This window comes from Empidonax traillii, unplaced genomic scaffold, assembly GCF_003031625.1.
Source record: "Empidonax traillii isolate 1590-97213 ecotype Southwest subspecies unplaced genomic scaffold, ASM303162v1 scaffold763:size302500, whole genome shotgun sequence".
In the NCBI taxonomy this organism is placed as follows: Eukaryota; Metazoa; Chordata; class Aves; order Passeriformes; family Tyrannidae; genus Empidonax; species Empidonax traillii.
The window spans coordinates 79,790-100,301 of record NW_020955956.1 but is presented as its reverse complement, the minus strand read 5'-3'; the positions used below and the strand labels follow the sequence as shown (position 1 = coordinate 100,301).

At 47.1% G+C, this 20,512-nt stretch overlaps 2 protein-coding genes across 4 annotated transcripts; one reads left to right on the top strand and one right to left on the bottom strand.

Annotated features, from left to right (window-relative positions):
• Positions 1-590: 590 nt before the first annotated feature.
• On the bottom strand, positions 591-15,908 carry PLAT (plasminogen activator, tissue type). Of its 2 annotated transcripts, XM_027901137.1 has the most exons (15): positions 15,899-15,908; positions 9,793-9,810; positions 8,345-8,446; positions 8,168-8,207; positions 7,627-7,758; positions 7,126-7,239; positions 6,589-6,763; positions 5,957-6,048; positions 5,523-5,697; positions 5,100-5,185; positions 4,500-4,695; positions 3,892-4,028; positions 3,657-3,797; positions 2,456-2,604; positions 591-1,752 (listed from the first exon to the last, which is right to left on the bottom strand). In XM_027901137.1, the coding sequence occupies exons 3-15, from the start codon at positions 8,405-8,407 to the stop codon at positions 1,594-1,596; spliced, it is 1,659 nt and encodes a 552-aa protein (XP_027756938.1). In that variant the 5' UTR covers positions 8,408-8,446; positions 9,793-9,810; positions 15,899-15,908; the 3' UTR covers positions 591-1,593. The 2 variants fall into 2 exon arrangements, with proteins under 2 accessions (XP_027756938.1, XP_027756939.1); XM_027901138.1 differs by lacking the exons at positions 8,168-8,207; positions 8,345-8,446; positions 9,793-9,810; positions 15,899-15,908 and adding an exon at positions 7,957-8,159.
• IKBKB (inhibitor of nuclear factor kappa B kinase subunit beta) lies at positions 11,580-20,358 on the top strand. Of its 2 annotated transcripts, XM_027901134.1 has the most exons (21): positions 11,580-11,717; positions 11,794-11,888; positions 12,321-12,438; positions 12,658-12,727; positions 13,117-13,205; positions 13,445-13,534; positions 13,891-14,015; positions 14,336-14,443; positions 14,738-14,867; positions 15,332-15,526; positions 15,748-15,862; positions 16,199-16,322; positions 16,527-16,678; positions 16,781-16,842; positions 17,036-17,145; positions 17,403-17,452; positions 17,978-18,077; positions 18,260-18,407; positions 18,610-18,737; positions 19,194-19,284; positions 19,812-20,358. In XM_027901134.1, the coding sequence occupies exons 1-21, from the start codon at positions 11,613-11,615 to the stop codon at positions 19,878-19,880; spliced, it is 2,274 nt and encodes a 757-aa protein (XP_027756935.1). In that variant the 5' UTR covers positions 11,580-11,612; the 3' UTR covers positions 19,881-20,358. The 2 variants fall into 2 exon arrangements, with proteins under 2 accessions (XP_027756935.1, XP_027756936.1); XM_027901135.1 differs by lacking the exons at positions 19,194-19,284; positions 19,812-20,358 and adding an exon at positions 19,068-19,166 and having other exon boundaries at positions 18,610-18,753.
• Positions 20,359-20,512: the final 154 nt, after the last annotated feature.

Below are 20,512 nucleotides of genomic sequence, written 5' to 3'. Positions count from 1 at the left end.
GAAAGTAAGCAAGCAGATGGCAGTGGCTATTCTTAGACCTTGTCTAAAGATGGTGCTACTGTGTCCTGGAAGAGGACAAGCAGGGATAAAAACAGGGTAAGAAGTGGAAAAGTTGATGTTGTAAAGATGAAAACATTTTATTGGTGGCTGTTAGATCACATTGACTTCAAATATTGTATTTAATAGACTTTGAATTACGAAACAAAAGTTTTCCTGAGGACACTTACTTGTGTTACTCAGTGGAACAGTTTTGACTGTTTTACAGGCTGCAGGTATTTGGCAGGCTTGGGAATGCCAGGAGAGTGAGGCACAAGAGCACTTGGAAATGGGTTTAGGGGAGATGAATGGAAATAGATTTGTATTTTTCTCAACATTAATACTTAGTAAAATTATCAACAATAAAAAAAAATGTACACCAAAACCCTGAACTGTGACTCTTCACTAAAAAAACATCTTGAGGGGTTTTTTTCCCTTCCACAGGCTGGAATAGGGGAGCTGTTGTTGAACTGACCCAATATAGTGTTTTCCTTTTGTAAAACAGTAGTTACACCTGCTTTCTCTTTATGAAGCAGTTGGACAAAAGATTGGGTGTGCAGAGATGCCACCCAGTGTCACATGGCAGCTGCAGTGCGAGGCAGTAAAGCTGATTACTGCGGGTCTGGTTCATGCAGATTGGCTGTACCTGCCCTGTCTTCTGTTAAAGGACAAAGGCAGCCTTGTGACATGTGATTTGGCCTTTTACTTGTGGATGTAAATCTAGCAGGCACTTAGAACTGCCACCATTACACTTGTCCTTTGTTCTGCCCCACTGCACTGAAAAGAGAACTTTTGCTTTCATATCAGATGATAATGCATAGAAATTTAATAGTCAAAAAGTATGCACTGATTCTGTGGCAGATCAGGCTGATGTTAATATTTTTACTTATTCCTTTACCAGGAGAAAAAGCACGTGGAAGAATAGAATGTTCTAACAAGCATGCCATCCTGGATTTGCTCAGAGAGTTTAAGCTCAGACTCGGTTAATTAATCAGTTCTAAACTGAAAAAATAAGTAGTACATTGATCTGGAAATATGTCCACAGCTTTGTTCTTCTTATTGCAGTCAAGCTGAAACCAGCTTAAATTACTCAAGTCAAATGTTATGAGGACAGAGCTTAAGTCTGACTGGAATGTCTTCCAATTTTACAGCCAAGTAAGGAGGGAAATGAACTTTTCAGGAAATTAGATCTGTCCTCTTTGCCTTCAGTTTACAGCCATTTCCCAAACAACATATCTGCTTCAGGGATACATGATGTTCTTCTCTCTTGGTTTATTCTTTTGGCCCAAAATTGATTTTAAATTGTACTTGTGATTTGATGCAAGTAGAAAGCTTGGGGATGTCGGGGGAAAAGGAGGATTAGTTTCTGGTAACCTGCAATATGGAAAGGAGGGTGATTTGGGAACGTGCCCCTCTCACACACTGCAGTTTGTGTTCCTGTTGTACTGAAAGTCACGAGCCTGTGGACAAACAGGAAGCCCTGTCAGCATCCTTAAGGCACCAGAGGGAAGTTGTGAGGGCACGGCCACGAGACTGCCAAGAGTTCATGTTTCTTCCTCAGGGTTTCGTGGTGTCCTGGATCCAGCCAAGGTAACGACTCACGTTTGTGTAAACACCGGGCATGTCCTTGCGGCCACAGCCGATCCCCCAGCTGATGATTCCGATCACGTGCATGCGCTCATCCTTCATACACACCAGGGGCCCTCCAGAGTCACCCTGCAGAGAAGGAGCAGATTAGTAACAATTTCCTTTTCTGTTTGTTTGTTTCTGTGTTGGTTTTTCTTCGGGGGTGGGGGGAGACCCAAAGGAGATGTAAACTAAAATGTTTAACTTTGTATGGTGCTCGTTTATGAAAAGTTGGTGAGATGCTGATAAGAAGAAAAAGAGGAAGGCTGTGTGTCACAGTGAAGCAAAATTATTGAAGAGCTCTTCAAACAGAACAGCTGTGGAGGGAATGCACACCCTCCTTTTTCCTCAGGCCATAGCTGTTCCTTTTCCACCATCTTTCAGCCTTTATTTTTCTTTTCTCTGCTTTTCAGTAGAGAGGCACCCCCTTCCTCCTCCAGAACCTCCTGCTGAGTGTTTTGCATGCTCACATAACAGAAAATATTAGGAAATGCTGGGGTGGATTTTCCTGTTCAGTTTTGTGGAATTTCCTGTATTTGGGATTTTCAGCCTGTGTTGCTCTGGTTTGATTGGCCAGGTGTGCCCTGCCTTCCCATCTACAAGGGGCAAGGGAAGGAAAAAGAAAGAGGAGCCAGCAGTTCTGTTCTGTTCAACAAAAGTCGCCTGGAACTGCCACGTAGGCAGCTGCACAACTTCTTTGCACGATTTTCTGAAGCGTTTTGTTTGGTTAGCTCAGACTACCAGGGACAGAGGAAAGAAAGGGGCAAGGGAAAGAGAAGAGAACTGGGTTTACCTTGCAGGCATCGTCCAGGTGCCTGGTGTCTCCTGCACACAGCATGCTGTCCGTGACTGTGCGGTTGTCCAGGTGCTGGGCCGTGCAGCGGCTGGCCGGGAACAGCCTGACATGGCCCTCCTTCAGCTGCTCTGAATAGAATGGGGAAACTGGAAGGAAAGCAACAATACACTTACCTATGTCTGTGTATGCACATACGTGTTTTAAAAACATTGCTGTTTGGTTTCTGCAGCCTAGAGGAGCGTAAACAGAAGTAGCTCAGTGGCTAAACAAATATTTTCCTGCCAGAGGGTCTTTGGGTGTTCCACTTGGCCAGTGAGAACAGCTTAAATCTAAATGAGAGAGAATACTGTTTCTTCAGGAGGCTTTAGCGAGTTAAAGAGGTTTTTCTAGGCTCCAAATTAAAGACTGCTGGGTGGATAAGTCATCTTTACACAGTTACATCAATTGAAATGAAGTCACAGAAAGTGCCTATGAAAATGCCTGAACTGTATGAAACAGGGTCCTAACTTTTTAATATTAGACTTTCACTAACAAAAATCAGATGCCTTGTCGTACACAACACTGAGTAACTGGATAGGAATTTACACTTATTTTGGAATGGAAGAGATTTGGTTGGTTGGTTGGTTTGGATACTGGGTTTATGTACAGCTGCAATTACACAAAACTGAAAGTTGGCAAGATTGTTGTTATTCGGTCTAGTTTTGAGTTACAGTTGCAGCATCCTTCCCTCTCAAAGAGTTTATCCTGTACTCCCTGTAAACAGTGCTGAGGACAAGCTTTAAAAGCACTTAAAAAATCTGCACCTTTATGGTAGGTACATCAAACCTTGGCAGGAATGGATTTCTGTCCAAACTCCAATATCTAAAAGTACTGAGTACAGCAGAAATGTGGCAGCTGTGACTGCTAATCTGCTGTCTTTCCTACCTTATCCACTGTGCCAGGTTTTTGGTTTTGTACTGTGGAGAGTATCAAGGAAGACTCTACTGGCCCATACAGCTGAGAGAACTCAGATGAATGAAATAACTTACAGCAAAACTGGGTTTTGAGTAACTCCTACTTACACATCCACTTTGTGGTGCTCATATATAAGCCAATATGATACATTAGGCATTCAGTAATGCTAAAGACTTGAGTTCTTTGAGGGCAGGGGACTCAAGCTTTGGACAGACTTGCCTGTAGACATGTATCTTCTACTTACATTCCTCACTTTTGCCATAGCCAGAGATCTCACACTCGGTCCAGTCAGGCAGCTGCAGCTCTGGCGTGGGGAGGCAGGCAGCTCGCACGGTGTCTGTCTCAACAGCACAGGTTTCTGCACCTGAGCTCAGCTGCAACAGAGCTGAGGAGGGAGAAAACGATCCTCACTTCATTAACCACTATTAAACTTGAGCCAACTGTGAGCTTTCCAGCCACAAGGTCAGAAAAGTTCTTACCAATGTCATTGTTGAAATTTTCTGGGTCAAATCTCTGATGGACAATGTAGTTCTTCACTTGAAACGTTTGTTCATTTTCCTCGGGAGTGGCTCGGGAAGTCCTACCCAGCACAATCTTCAGCTGATTTGTACTAAAGCTGGAGAACAAGAGAGTCTCTGTTCTCATGTTAACTAGAGGGGACCCTTCCCTTCAAGATGAGTTGTTTGAACTTCTGCTTTTCTCATTTTAGCACTATTACTACTTTGTTACCCAGGCAGCTTGACCTCAGGTGACCTATTTGGCTTCAGTTCTGTGCTATTTGCTTACAACCATCATGGCAAAGCTCCTCTGCCAGCCCCTTGCTGTTCTCAAGTTTCAGATGGCTCTGCATGTGTATTGACAACTTTGTTCTTCTGCTATTTGATATTCTGCTGTGGTACCTTAGTGCCATGCTGCTAGTTTGCACAATAAATGCCTCTCTGTAATGCTCAGCACAATTAACCATAATCTTGAGTGCAGACTGGCTTACTGGGATAAAGAGGGTTTTCTCCAAGGCTATACTGGATGCTTCCATTTTCCAGATTTTTTTTTTTTTTTCCCCCCAGATAGTGCTGAATCCTCAACTTACCCTTCCTCAAAACAGTGAGCAGCTGACAGAACCCAGCAGGAGCTGATGAGAGTCCCTCCGCAGAGGAAGTGCTCCCCGGGCAGCCGGCGGTAGGTGACGAAGATGGCAGCCTGCCAGGGGTGGGCTGCGATGTCTGCGGAGGAGCCTCCTCTGATCCTGAACTGCTGGGCCCTGCGCTGCCGCGAGCCACAGGTGGCTGGGGAGGACAGACCCAGAAATAGGCTTTTTGTGCAGGCACTCCGGCTCCAAGTTTGGGTTAAGAGCCTGTTAGTCACCCGTGTGTGTTCAGGCAGCCTGCTGTGAACTGTTTAGTATCTGACTCACTCCTGTTTCCTAGGAAACTTGTGTTCGGATTTGAAAAATACAGTAAGGAAACCCTGCCTTTCCTGTCCTCCATTTCTGCAGTCTTCCCTTCTGGCAGAGAGAAAGGCACTTCTGCGAGAGTGGAGCTGCAGAATCTCTTCCTACTCCAAAAAGCTTTCTTTTTTTTTTTCCCTCCAGCTCTTATTTTACTGTAAGAGGCTTGAGTTTAATACAGATGGCATGCAGGACTGTAATGCCTCAAGGAAAGAGAAGAATCAGGAGTGCTAGTATCCTTACAGCAAGTAGGCACATTGCAGTACTCCCATGTGAGCTGATTTCCTTTCAGGACATGGCACCAGGGCTTGCTGTCATTGTCAGGATTCCTGCAGCACAGGAAAGAGAAGAGCTCTTTGTATTATCAGATCTGTAGGGAGTTTGTGGAGATCTTAAGGTGGCAGACTGCAACCCCAGTGTATTCTTTTTGATTTTTCTAGAGATACAGAGGGCCCTGAGGGCACATGGAATTTGCATATATGGAGTCTGATGTTAGAGAAGCAGAGATAGGTCAGGCAGAACAAAATTACTATTGCATGTGAGCTTCATTCCCAGCAGGAATGTATTTCCTGTGCTTTAATAATCCATGTAAAGACTAAACCCTCTCCTTAAGAGTACCACAAGACAGTTTGGTGGGATTTTGTTTATTCTGTACCCGATACATACCTGCAGAAATTGTGACTACCAAGGCCCAGCTGGTAAGCATCTGTTCTCCAAGCAGTAAATCGCTTGTTGAAAAGGATTACAGAATTCCACTTCAGACAGGTAGCTCCAGAACTGGTAATGCTGTGGCTGCCTCGGTAGTCTGAGCCTCTCCCAGATCTGCAGCTGGTGCTCGTAACTTCAACGAGAAAGCTGCACATTAACCCACAGATGGAACCCTTCAGTCGTTCCTAAGTGTGATTTTTGTCAAGGCATCTCTCTATTAACCAGATACATCTCAGTCTCTTGGTGTCATATGCATTAAAAGCTTACATATAATTTAACATGAGAGTCTCAGCTTTTCAGGCTACAGAAACAGCACGAGTCTGCAGCGAGCCCTTATACATGCAGTGAATAATGGAAACTCCAAAGTCCCTTCCCCGTCCCCCTGCTCGTACCTTTTGAACAGGAGGGCACACTGCAGTGTTCCCAGGTGTACCTTCCCCCTTTATAGATATAGCACCAAGGTCTAGAGTCCTCATCTGGGTTTCTGAAAGAGAGATGATATTATGCATCGTTATAAAGCTGTTGTCAGCAGTCCCATGTCTGCCATCTGGTTCGGTAGCTTCATCCTGCTCTGCAGTGAGGACATGGACTGACCCCTCAGAAGTGTTTGGATTCCTGTTTTAACTGTGGAGTACATGGAGGTGGAGATGAGATGGCCAGTAGCCAGCAGGGGTGGACAACACGCTTGTGCACTTTCGTTCATGTGCACAAAGCACGATGCTTTTACAGTTTTGATCAGGACCTGGAGCTGCAGGAAACTGAATTACAAACGGAGTTTTAGGCACTGAGAAGGGACCAGGGAAAGCCTGTGGGATGAGAGATATCTGCATCTTTTAGCCTGTCATAAGCATCCAGTCTAGATAGATCTGAAGTTCAGATATGCCTCCAGGAGTTGCAATTGCTGCTCATGTGTTGGGCCATATCTGCACCTGCTTGGTATCAGACTACAGCAAACAGCTGCTGCTTTGCTCCAAGCTCTTTGAATGGGCTGATTCCTCTGATCTGTGGGCCATCAGCCCCTCACCTGCAGTAGTTGTGATTGCCTAATCCCAGCTCAGCAGCATCTGCTCTTTGGCCGTTGTATGTCCAGTCCATCAAGTCATTGCTATTCCAGTTTAAACATTCAGTTCCACTCTCTGTCACGCTCCATGTACCCCTGTATGTTACTCCAGCATCTTTGTAGCATTTAACTTCAGTATCTGAACAAAAGGGAACAAAATGTTACTGGAAGGACAACATCCCAACCCTGCTTCCCCAGTCTCTGTTCTGTTTAAACTTGGCTCTCAGATGTCTTGTCTGGTAAGTCAGTGAAAACACCTTGTCAAGCAGACTTTAAGTGTATACAAAGGTGTCTTCAGCTACAAAACTTAAGAGTTTTATTAAGAGATGCTGAGAACAGCCCAGGTGTCCTTAAAAGTTCTTTGTAGTATTAGTTTTAGAATAAAAAGAGGCAACTTAACAGAGAGCCCAGAATACAGCAGGAGCTTCTGGATACCTCATCCTTCTGCACTGCCTAGCTCAACCCAGTCACTGTTCACAGGAACTGATGTGCTGTACTCACCTATTTCACACTGCTTCCCTGAGAAACCTTGGTGGCACTGGCAGATGAAGAGCTGTGGGGAATAATATGCCTGTGAACATTGGCCCCCATTGTAGCATTTATTTCTAGTGCAGGCTGTGGAATAAGCAAAAGCCAGGAAATACTGTTAGTTTTCACAGAAGCAAGAAGCTGGCAATGCATACACATCTCTCCTTTCCTGTCAGTCTCCTTTAGCTTGTTCTGTTTTTCCCCACCTACCTGGTATTGCCATGTGCTTACAGGCTTTTTGTGCAGTGCTGGCATTGTTCCATTCTCTCCACATATGCTACTAGGACACTTGCCCACTCCCACTCAGTCCTGCCTGAGTCAGAGTATATTGGTATTTTCATTTCTATCCTATTTCAAGCCAACTTTTCTGTGCAATATCTCCGGCCCTGACTGTGGAGTTCTTGTTTAGGGTGATTAGATGGACAGCCTCTCATCCCTCACCATTCCCTTTCTCTTTTCCTTTGTCATACTCACCTCTGACAGGCACTGTGTGGCAGCGACTCCGCCCGCTGTCACACCTACAGTATTCTATTCTGCTCCCTGAAAGCCTCAGCCAGGTCCACCTGTGCTGGAAAATTTCTCCAGATGAACTGTCTTTGCAAACGGCTGCAATTGGAGAAAGGAAATCCTCATTTAGAGATTCGGGGAAAAGACCTGGCTGAGCAAAAGGACTCCCTTCTATTTCCAGGAGAAAATATCTGTGAAGGGAGCACCTGTCTAATGGGCTGCCCTTTCCCTCCTCAGACCACAGCTGTCCCATCTCTCTCACTGCTGTGCTGCTGGAGTTACTGTTCCACTACTGACCAGCCTTGTTTTCTTTGAAGAAGAGCAGTGGGAGGGGAAAACTTCGGTGAGTTGTGGATGGTACTAATGGTCTGGTATTTTGCTTTCTGAATCTCTGTTTCAGATAACCATGACAAACAGCTTTCAGCAGCATCATTCCTGCAGCATCATTTGCTTCCACCTCCCACATTCATCACGCTTCAGGTCACAGGGTTGTGGTTTCCTGGCTTACCTCTGGATCTGGCTCCCCGTCTGAAACGTGTGAGTAAGCCCTGCAAGCAAAGAAGGTTAATTCTGTGAGTAACTGCTCTCTTCAAGTAACTGAGAGAACAAGTGTCTGCAGAGAGTCAGTCTTCTTCTTGAGGTCATGTGAATCAGGGAAGCCACTCCAGAGGCACAAAAATCTCACCTGGCACTGGCTAGTCACAACTGCTCCCACCAGCAGGAGGAGACAGGGGAGTTTGCCTTCCATTCTGAGTGTTTTCTACATCAGCTCCAAATCTCAAGTTATCTATAGAGACAAAAAATAAGATGTTGAGCAAAGGGGTTTTACAATGCAGTTCATAGTCTGTCCAAAGTTAGTTTGCATCACATGCCACATCCTTTCTAGCCCTTATGTCTGCTGTCCCTGTCCAGGCTAGCTCAGCTTATAGTGCTGCCACCTTTTCTGCTCCTTTCCATCTCTCCATGTGGGATACCTCTCCATCCACTGAAGGCTGCTGTCCCACTGTGCTTGGAAAACTGATAACAGATGTTGCCAGATGTTTATTTTCAGTTCTGGGAAAGGTACAGCTTAGACCAGTCCATTGGAATGTTCTGAATGATAAGCCCCGTCAAACTGAAACCATATGGCTGTTTGCAAAACACCACATTCACAAGACTCCAAGCAGAAACCTGCAATGTGCTTTCTGGCAGGACTCTCCTAAACAGTGCCTTCTGATCGCAGCCTGTGCTTCCTCTCCCGTCGAAAATACTACAGCAAGAAGTCCAAGACTTAGATGTGATGTTCTAATGTTTTGATTTGGCACTTTCAAGTACATTAGGACACAAAAGATATACAATATCCTGAATTTGTCTCTCTTTGCTGAATAATCAGCAGCAAGAATACTTACAATCCTACCTATTAATTTATGATTAATAACAGCCCTTCTAAGCAGTGAGAGTGTGAGCATTATCTTACCAATGTGGAACAATACCTTAAAAATATAACAGATAGACCCCTGGTTTGGGGGGAAAGAGTTAAAAAACAAACAAACAAACAAAAGATGCTGTAGTCTTTAAAAGCATTGGAGGAAATGGATATTTCAAAATCTGGCTTTGTTTTGGGAATCATTCTCACTACTCCTGCGGTTTTGGCCACATTTAAAGAAAAGCATGTTTAGGGAGAACGGAAGATGACCCCACTCCTCCTCCTCTTTGTCCTTCCTGGTTATCCTGGTTTGGAACCTGGGATGAGAGGCATAGTCTGATCTCCTTCCAGAAAGATCAGATAAACTTTTCTTTTTCAGCTGCTTCTCTGGGTCTCCAAAAGATATTTGTCCATAACTCCTCCTTTGGTTTAAGTTCTTTTGCTAATGTTCTTTGTGCAGGAGATTCCTCCTTGTTTAATGGGTCAGAGCCTGAGGCTGTTGGCCCTTTCAAGAAAGCTTTAGCTTTCTTGAAACAACTGAAAGTTAGCAGCTTTACCCACATTATGAATCTCGTCAAAAGCTGAAAGGCAATAGCTCAGTTAGGTAACTATCATGCTGATTCAGTGGGATTTATTAAATAATAATATTTAATAGTAGTTAATGACTTTGCCACTGATGTTGAAAACAGGAAATGCACTTTTTGAAACAGGTACAAAGTAGTACCTACCTTTTTGCTTTTTCTCTTCTGATTATTTCCTTTCCAGACCAGTCTGTTTTTGTGTTTTCTGTGTCTCTGCTCTGATTTGTCTGAACAGCTCCTGTCCTACTTACAGCTCCACTCGAGGGGGTGGAGACTCCCCGAGCTGTGCTGTCCACATCCCACCCCTTCCCGAGCATCTGGGGATGGTCCAGGCGGGCAGCTGGTGGCCGGAGTGTCGGGAGGGAGCGAGTGCAGGACACGAGAGAAGCTGCTGTCCTCTGAGCAGAGATGTCTGGCAGAGAGACCCTGTCCTGCATGTGGAGCAAAGCATGCCCTGAACAGTGCCATGGGAGAAGAAACAGTCAGGGGACCTTGTGAGTTAAATGAACAAAATTTCTAAGAAACTTTAGACAGACATAAAGAACAGCATGTTGGGGACCAGAGAGTTAAACGTTCACTGCTGTTGCTGTGATATTCAGTTATCAGTCTGGCAGACAAATCTGAGTTATCAGTTTAAGAGCTGATCATCTTAGGGCTGGGTTATGAAAACAGTCAGTGATGCAACTGTTAGAGTAGTGGATGTGTACTAACTACTTGGAACTGATTCACTAGCAACCAGTTTCCTACAGAATTTGGTGTGAGCACAGACATAAGAATTGGTGTTCCTATGAGGGTCTTCGGGAAGTAGTTGAGTGGAGTCCTCATTTGGGAAGCATTGCAAGGGTTATTTTGCAAAATGGTAAAGATGGAACACTGGCTACTCTGTATGTTTAGTTCTTCTCTGTAAGGGAATCTATGTCAAGATTATCACATGTATTTCTCCAGGAGTCACAGTGCTGATGGTAACATTGCTGCCATAAATCTGAGTCAAGTGCAGCTGCATTTGACTGTTTCCAGAAGGGACTCCCAGTTGCTGAGAAAAAGGTGATTGAACACTGCTGAGTGAGCAGGGGCTAATTTATTTCCTTTTTATAAACAGCACCCATTTGCTACTGGACTTCTAGGTTAAAGATGCTAACAGACTAATGGCCGTGGGGGGAAGAGCTCAGAAACTATCTCCTGACTTTTCACAGCTTAGGGACAACTGTAACTTCTCTCCAGAGCGCGGTGCCATTTGTAGTGCTTAACACAATTTAGGGAAGGCAGCGATGACAGCGTGTGCTCTCCGAAGCACCATCTACCGGCTCTCCCCTAGAACTGACCGTGTCTCGGGGTGGTCTCAGCGACGACGCCGTTTGGTGTCGGTGACCAAGTGTGACACCGCGACACGCCCCGCAGGCCCTGACCCCGAGGGCCCCGCTGTGCCCGGCAGGTCTCGGAGCCCAGCCCGGTGGGTTTGGGCGATGTTCTCCCCTCACGATGCCGGCCCCCCTCAGCCCAGCCCGGCGGGTTTGGGCTCTGCTTTCCCCTCACGATGCCGGCCCCCCCTCAGCCCAGCCCGGTGGGTTTGGGCGATGTTCTCCCCTCACGGTGCCGGCTCCCCCTCAGCCCAGCCCGGCGGCTTTGGGCGATGCTTTCCCCTCACGATGCCGTCCCCCCTCAGCCCAGCCCGGCGGGTTTGGCTCTGCTTTCCCTCACGATGCCGTCCCCCCTCAGCCCAGCCCGGCGGGTTTGGGCGATGCTTTCCCCTCACGGTGCCGTCCCCCCTCAGCCCAGCCCGGCGGGTTGGGGCTATCCTTTCCCTCACGATGCCGGCCCCCCTCAGCCCAGCCCGGCTGGTTTGGGCTCTGCTTTCCCCTCACGATGCCGTCCCCCCTCAGCCCCGCTCCCCGCGGGCCGGCCCCGTGAGGGCGGGCGGGCGCTGGGCCGGAGCCGGAAGCGCGGCGCGCAGAGGAGCCGGGCCCGCCATGAGCCGCCCGCCAGCGCTGCAGGCTTCGACCTGCGGGCCCTGGGAGATGCGGGAGCGCCTCGGCACCGGCGGCTTCGGCAACGTCGTCCGCTGGCACAACAAGGTAGGCGGCGGGTCGGGTCCGCCGGGCGCCCCGGCGCGGGGCCCCGCGCTCAGCCGGCCCGCGCTGTGTCCCGCAGGAGACCGGCGAGCAGGTGGCCATCAAGCAGTGCCGACAGGAGCTGAGCCCGCGCAACCGCGACCGCTGGGCGCTGGAGATACAGATCATGAAGAGGTGAGGGGGCCGGGGCCCCGCCGTGCCCCGGGAGCGGATCTGGCGGGTGCTGAGGAAGTGCCGGGACAGGCCGTCAGGGGATCCTTCCGGGAGGTGCCCGCTCCTCCCCGGGCGAGTCCGCGCTGAAGCAGAGCTGTCGCCGGGCTCCGGGGGCTCGGTGCCGTCTTTGCGTGGCTTCTTGTTGCTGTGCCTTCCGGGCAGATCTGCCGTGTGTATGCGCTGAAGGAATGCACTGTCTGCACGTGAAATGCAATGAGTTACCATGAGTCTAGGACCGTGAAGGATGGATGAATTGCAGACCTTTAGAATCCACTAGTTCAGTTTCTAAAAGGATTAGTGACCACGTAGGACTTGGAGTGATGACCACGAGCACGTGAAACCGTGTAGCAGTAGCAGCACATGACGTGTACTTGCCTTATTTTCATTTCTCAGACTCAACCATCCCAATGTGGTGGCTGCCCGTGATGTCCCTGAAGGGATGCAGAAGCTTGCACCAAATGACTTGCCCTTGCTGGCCATGGAGTACTGCCAAGGCGGAGATCTCCGCAAGGTGAGGGCCCTGGGAAGGTGACCGAGGGCAGGATCACTTCTCATCTCATCGTAGGTGTTCTGTTGAAGAGAGCTCAGACCTGAGATTTGAGCTGATACTGCCACTCTAAAGAATTTGATTGGTGTTACTTGGACTTCTTGCATCCCTGAGAATTTGTGGGACTCTGAGCCTCACTCGGGATAGAGGAGGGAAAGCTTACATTGCATTGTTTACTTGCAGTACCTGAATCAGTTGGAGAATTGCTGTGGCTTGCGGGAGGAAGCCATTCTCATCTTGTTGTCTGATATTGGTAAGTGGCTGCAGTACCACCAGCTGTCTGAACTAGGGAAGCCCTTTTAGTGCCGAATCCACTCTACAAATATGCAGCAGTGACCTTAATAACTACACCTTACTCTGACTTTTTATGATCATCTCTCAAAGGTCTGGGGAGGTTCCTGCTGACTTGAAACTAGCCAGCATTATTACAGTTTACAAGAAGGATGGGAGGGAACACCCAGGGAGAAAACTCTGCTTGTGTCCAGAAGTGTTTGATGCTGACTTTCCTCTTGCACTGATGTGTTTCATTGTATAAGATTTGACCCAAAAGCCATGCTTACAGTGGGTAGAATTGAATCCCTACTGAGCTCATGCTAGGTACTGTCAATTATGCTCTTAGAAGTGGCTTTTTCTGTGTGTCAGCTTCTGCTCTCAGGTACCTTCATGAGAACAGGATCATCCACAGAGACTTGAAACCAGAGAACATTGTGCTGCAGCAAGGAGAGCAGAGGGTAAGCAGAAACCAGGTGTCTCTATCTGCACACACAAGTAAGTGTAAGAGGAAGGTGCATGTGCTTCCTGCAGTTACATGGTCCCTCTGCAAGAGCACTCCACCCAGGGAGACAGCTTCTTCTTTTCCTTGGCGCCTTTCCTGCATATCTTTGAAGAGCTGGACCTTTTCTTTCCGCTGTATGATGTGCTTTTAACAGGACTTCAGTCTAGTGTTCTTATTCTCTGTTGTATGTTTCAGTTAATACACAAAATCATTGACCTGGGTTATGCTAAGGAGCTGGATCAGGGTAGCCTGTGCACATCCTTTGTTGGGACTCTGCAGTACTTGGTAAGGAAGGAATTCAGCTAAAAGAGCAGCTCCTGCTTCTTAGTGGGGTAGAATGAACTGTTATCAAGCTTTGGGCAGGGATGAGGAACTTGTGCTGGTATGGGGTGCATTTGGGGTGCTGCAGCGTGCAAAGGTGACCCTTTTTTGGGCTGACACTGTGTTTGCAGGGTCTGCCAGCTATGTCTGTTGTAAATAAGGAGCAGGAGGGCCAGTGACCTGTGCGGTTCACTCTGGGAGGGTCTCGAAGCTCGTGTTCTGTAACACCTTTAATCTTGTGTAGGAACGTTAGTGAGCTGTTAAGGGACAGAGAGAGCCAAGAGATGAGAGGCTTTGTCTTACGTGTGTAACTGTCTCAGGCTCCAGAGCTGCTGGAACAGCAGAAGTACACAGTGACAGTGGATTACTGGAGCTTTGGCACGCTGGCCTTTGAGTGCATTACAGGCTTCCGACCGTTCCTGCCCAACTGGCAACCAGTGCAGTGGTGAGTGAGCCGGGGCCGGGTGGCAGGAGGGGACCCCACGCGTCTGTCCTGTTTACATCCCTTGATTCTTAGGATAATATCCCTGTGTTCCTTGCCCTTATGGAGACTGACTCCCTTCACAGGAGTTTGACCTACCTGAGCAAGTTCAGCATTCCTGATACTTGCCCTCTGGGATAAGGTCTGACTCCTGCAGGGCAGGTAACAGAAACTAAAGTGGCATCTGTATTGTATCTGTCAAGAGTAGCTTTAAGAACCTACTAACATGCAGGCTGGGAAAGGCAGGTGATGGTTTCACCATTGTACCTGCCTGAATTCCTTAGGCATACAAAAGTGCGTCAGAAGAGTGAGCTGGATATTGTTGTTTCAGAAGACTTATCTGGAGAAGTCAAATTTTCCAGCAGTTTGCCCTGCCCAAACAATCTAAACAGGTGAGCACTGCAAATTGCCATGCTGGGATAAACTGATTCTTCTGCATATTATAGACCGTGCTAATCTGTGGATAAATTGAGTGCGTGACACGGACAGTGCTTGTGCCACTTGTCAGACTTGTGGAGTTGTGAGTCTCGGTTTCTGCCTTCTAAACACTGCATTTGTGATGGGGAGTGCTGGGGGGATCGGGGTGGGGGCAGTTGTTTGTCAGTCCTCCTGCAGAGACCAGGCCATGGGGTGACTACAAATGCACTTTTACTTCTTTTGATCCCCTTCTGATCTTGATTGTTTAGTGTTTTGTCTGCGAGGTTGGAGAAATGGCTGCAACTCATGTTAATGTGGCACCCACGTCAGAGGGGTACAGATCCTACATATGGACCCAACGGGTGTTTCAAAGCTCTGGATGACATTTTGAACTTGAAGGTGAGCAGTGGGTCTGTATTATCCTGAAATATTTTTCAGAGAGCAGCTGCCTGTATGTAGCCCATGAGAGAAGATGCTCGAGTCAGAGGCCTAGGAGGGGGAGTGGCACAGAAACTCATGGAGCTGTCTCCTGACAGTTAGTGACAGGTGCTTTCCTGTTGCTTCTTTGAGGACAAATACTCCCTGAGCTGGTTGGGAGTAGCAAATAGCTTCTCTATGTGCTTAGTTCCATGGTCTGGTAGAGGATTCGGCAGCTGAAGCTGTTTAATTGCCACATGGCCTCCCCTCCACTCGATAGAGGACAAGGACTTTGGCATAATGTTGTGAAGTATCTGCAGAGTGACTTCCTGAGCCCACCAAGTGCTCTGAACAGTTTATTGGTGGCCAGTTTCTCAGTCCTGCACTGTCTGCTCAAACATGACCAATGTTTCTTCAGCCTTTCTCATGCCATGCTGCTCTTGTAGTTGCTTCATGTTTTGAACATGGTTACGGGAACTGTGCACACCTACCCTGTGACAGAGGAGGAGACTCTGGACAGTGTGAAAGCCAGGATCCAGGCAGACACAGGAATCCCAGAACAGGACCAGGAGCTACTGCAGGAAGCAGGACTTGCATTGTTTTCTCAGAAGTTGGTCACTAAACATATAGCTGATAGCAAGGTGAGTCTGGGTACTCCTTTTCTTGTTGAGTGAATCACCAGGCACTGCTCTTCCTCTGGGATCACAGCACTCCCTGCTGTTGTGGCAGGCTTCTGTCACAGTAACCTCACAGCCCTCGCCTCTGGTGTTGTCTGTTTGGCTGAGGAGGAATGTTCTGGTTACAGTGTTAACGAGGCTTGGTTTTTCTGAGGGAACTGAGTTGGGTCTTTTTCCTTCTGCAGGTGAATGATACTGCAGCTGCAGACACAGACCTCCTGTTCCTCTTCGACAACAAGAAGGTTCTGTACGAGGCTCAGGTGGCCTTGCGTCCTCATCCAGAAAGTGTTGACTGCATCCGTAAGGACTTTCTCTAACGTGAACATGAGAGGGGACCTGTGTTCTGTGGCCTGCACCATGTGCAAGGAGCAGAGAGCTTTTGCACATTGGAATTGAAGCAGTAGTAAAAGGGACTGCCATAGCTTTCGTGCAGTTTGTCAGAATAACTGAGAAAAGTGTTTGATTTTGATATGGGGGGAACTGGGTAGGGCTTGGCCAGCTCTGAGCTTTGCAGGAGGTAACAGGCCCCTCAAAGGAGTAATGTTTGAGACTCTTTTGTCATGTGATAACACTGCTCTTAGGCTTCATGTTGATATGTACGTTTGTCTTTCCCTCCCTCCCCGCCTCTGTTTCTAGTTCAGGATCCAAAGAAGATTCTCCACTTCTTCCAGCTGCGCAGAGTGTGGGGTCAGATCTGGCACACGATCCGGGTGCTGAAGGAGGACTGTAACCGGCTGCAGCAGGGGCAGCGGGCAGCCATGTATGGGGCAGCTTCTCTGGGACACTCATCTCTGTGCTCTGGGGACAGGGAAGGGAAAGAAATGGGACCCTGCTGGAATGGGCAGCTGTAAACTGTTAATGGCCCTCTGGCACAGCTGCATCTGTCCTCAGTGCCACGCTCTGGAGCTGTGCTTTGCCTGCATTTTCAGTCTGGGAGGCTGACAGCACCTTCTTGTCCGTGCAGGATGAATCTGCTGCGTTACAACAGCACCCTCTCCAAGATGAAGAATTCTATGGCCTCCCTCTCTCAGCAGCTGAAAGCAAAGCTGGACTTCTTTAAAACAAGCATCCAAATCGATCTGGAAAAGTATAAAGAGCAGATTGAGTTTGGAATTAGTGAGTATAGCATCTGGAAAACGTGCCTCTCGTTCCCACAAAATACCTCCCTCTTCATCTATGAACCTGAGAAATCCAATCTCTCTTCTTTCATTCCTGTAGCTTCTGAGAAGCTGCTGTTTGCCTGGAAAGAGATGGAACAAGCTGTGGAGCTTTGTGGGCGGGTATGTTTCTAAATAACTGCTTATCCTAGAGAAAAAGGATATTTATAATTTTATTTTTTGCCAATAAAATTCTTGGAAGTTGTCTTATCCAAGAGCATAAACTAATTTCTTTGAATTGAAGTGACTCCTGTTCTCCCTTGCCTTTGGCCAAGGCTGCTGTTTGCATCCTGCTGATGTTCTGCCCTGCTTTCAGGAGGACGATGTGGATCAGCTGGTGAAGAGGATGATGGCCCTGCAGACAGACATTGTGGACCTGCAGAGAAGCCCCCTAGGTCGTAAACAAGGAGGAACACTGGAGGATTTGTGAGTTGAACTACCTGGAACTGCAGATGCAAGACTATTTTTAGCTAAGCTGACCCAGCATAGGACAATGAAAGGGCTCTTTCTTCTGCCCAAATTATGGGGCACTGGGAGGACTTCAACACTAAAGGCAGTTTTTGACTCATCTGTCACTGGTCTGAAATGGCAGACTCGTAAAGAAATGATTCAACTTGTCAAACTGTTTGTTCTTAATTTTGGTTTTTGAGAAGTCATTTGTTTTCTCTGACTTTTTCTTCTAGAGAAGAACAAGCCAGAGAGCTGTACCGGAGACTGAGAGAGAAGCCAAGAGGTAAAAGACATTTTAGCTCAAGGTCAGCTTGCTTTGTGTGGATGGTAACTTTGGAGATGTAGCAATGACCACTGAGGAAACTTCCTCTGCATTCTAGGCCTGCCCACACATTAGCTACACGTGGACTCTACTGGACCTGCCTTCTTTTGGAGAGGGGAGTCAGGGAGTCAGTTTTACACTAGGCCAGCCTTGCTTTCTTGGCACCTTGTGAGCTCTTCCTGAACCTCCTCTGGAGCTCTCTGCTCAGAGCAGGCTGTTGACACAAACATCTACTGCTGCTTGTGTAGGAAGGGTGAAAGACTTGGCTGTTCTTCGAGCAGCTTTACAGCCCCAGCTCTGCTTTCCAGTTCTTGGACCTTGGAAGAAGGTGGCTAAAATCCAGTGCAGTTCATCCCCCTCAGACTTGCATGCCCTGAACTTGGGATGTTTCAGGGCTGAAGCAGCAGTGGAAACAAGCCACAAAGAATGTTCTCCCTCTGTCCCTTGAGCCTTCCTTTCTGTGTAACACCCTGACTCTCGTTCCAGATCAGAGGACAAGCGGTGACAGCCAGGAAATAGTCCGACTGCTCCTGCAGGCAATCCAGACCTTTGAGAAGAAAGTTCGAGTCATTTATGCTCAGCTCAGGTGAGCTTTGTAGATTTTATTGAGGGTTGAGAGAAAGCATCTCCTCTTTCAGCAGAGTGTTTAAACCCCAGTGCACGCAGGGAATGGGATCTTGCAGTGCTACAGGGAATAAGTAACTGCAGAAACGTTTCCCTGCTGCAGTGGCCCATGTGTGACCTGATCCATTTTTACTTTTTTAACAGTAAAACTGTAGTTTGCAAGCAGAAGGCCTTGGAATTGTTCCCTAGAGTGGAGAAAGTGATGGATCTGATGCGTGAAGACGAGGAAACCGTCGTTAGGCTTCAGGAGAAACGGCAAAAAGAACTGTGGAACTTGCTGAAAATTGCTTGTGTAAGTAAAATAAAAACTCCACTTTAACCTGAAAATATGGTTTGTAGCACAGCTTACTGAAATAATAGTAAATCGAGTATGTCCTGTGGTTCTTTTGTTATTTTGAATTAGTGTTAAAGCCAAGTTCCAGGTTGTCTCATACTCCTGTCTGCTGAAAACTAGTGGAAATAACTGCAATCTGAATATTCTGTGTTTTCTGCAGAGTAAAGTCCGTGGTCCTGTCACTGGCAGTCCAGAGAGCATGAACACATCTCGACTTGGTGGACCTGGTCATCTGCTGCTGCAGGTCCCTTCTGAAACCTACAATTTATCAGAATCTGTAAGAAAAAGGTGAGGCAAGTCTGGAGTTCTGTAGCTGCTACTGCCAGCACTCCAAAGCTGGGCTTCCTGCTCTGTGAAATAATGGCACGCACGTTTCTCACATTTTACACTTTGTGTGCAGATTTCACTGTCAGCAGTCTTAGTTTATGTCGTGGTTAGACTTTCTGGAGCTTGCAGATATTCCATACGAAAAACTGGGAATACAGAGCTTCACTTCCCTCTGCCTCCATAATAAAGGGTTTGGGTTTTTTTTTTTCCTTAATCCAACTTGGAACACATTTCCTTGCCCCTGTCCCATAAATTGGGGGATGCCATCAACCTTCCCAGTTGCAGTATAAGTTATGAATTATGAATGACCTGACTGCCTTCAGTGTCTGCAGCATACCTGCCAGAAGTATTTCAGAGGTAGAGGCAGTTTCTCTGTAAACTGCCATAGAAAATAACTGTAATAATTGTCCCTTTCAGTGAGGAGCTGCTGCTGGAATCCCAGAAACTTTGTAGCCAGCTAGAAAATGTGATGTATGACACAATGAAGGATCAGGAGCAGAGCTTCATGGTAATGTATTAATTCTTCTAGAAATACACTGGGGAGGCTCATGGCTTCAAAGTTCTGCTTGTGTAGCTTTGCCACCACTCAATAATAAGAGCTAAGTGAAATCTGGGATTTACTCTTGTACAAAGAGAAGAGGAGCTGTGGAGACAGGAAGCACCTGCTCCCCCAGGAACTGCTGCTGAGAACGAGAGCCCTGCCCTGGGCACTGGTGGTGTGAACAATAAAGGAGGGGGAGTTGCTTGGCTGTTGTATCAAACAAAATACTGCAAAATTGCACTGAAATCTGGTGGCAATACAGGGAGGGGGGCAGGGATGCTTAATGATGCAGAATATTAAAAGGAGAGCAAAATATTAGAGAAATAAGTAACTTAAGGGTTTCCTTTACAGCATCACGTGGCTTATTTTGAAACTCTGCTGACCAACTTGTTCACAGTAAATTTTTTTAATTCTCTCAACTTGCTTCTCCTTTACTCTAGCAAAAGCTCAACTGTAAGCTGCTGTTGAACTTTGCAGTTCTGTTTATTCTTCAGGCTCTAGACTGGAGCTGGCTGCAGCTTCAGGCAGAAGAAACCAACAGTCCAGAACAAACCCAGATGTAAAATCACGTCGGTCACCCCTGAAGATGCTACTTTGGGAAGTGTGAAAAGCTGCTGCCCTGAGAAGGGGATCAACTGCCTCCTTCTACTGTCACCTGCTGCTTCTGTGATACACACATGGCCTAGCTTTAGTATCCACCTCCCAGACACTCTGCTCTCAAAGATACAGTAGGGAATGCCTGTTCTAACTGCCTGGAAAATGTTCTTAACTGTGCCTTAAGACAGCAGATATTCTCTGTCCTGATATATCTTCCCTTAGGCATCACCTGTGGCTGTTCTACTGCATTTTAGGCTTTCTAATGGAACAATGGACAATGCATGCCCAGGCACTGGTAGATGTCACCTTTGTAATATACTTGAACTGTGAACTTCATTTCTTAACTCTGCTGATTTGCACTTTTTTTCTTTAAGTGTAATGGTTGTACTTACCTAATACTTGTTTCCTGTATGGGAACGAAATGATCTAAACATGTAAACTTTTGGTTTGCTCTCTTTGATACCCTCAATAACATTTTAATGGAAAAAGCTGCTTTCACTGTGCAGGTCTCTAAAATGTGAGAGGTGTAAGGATGTTATCCTAGAAACCCCAAGAGAAGGAAATGCTCAGTGTACAGGTACAGTGTGACAAAGCATTT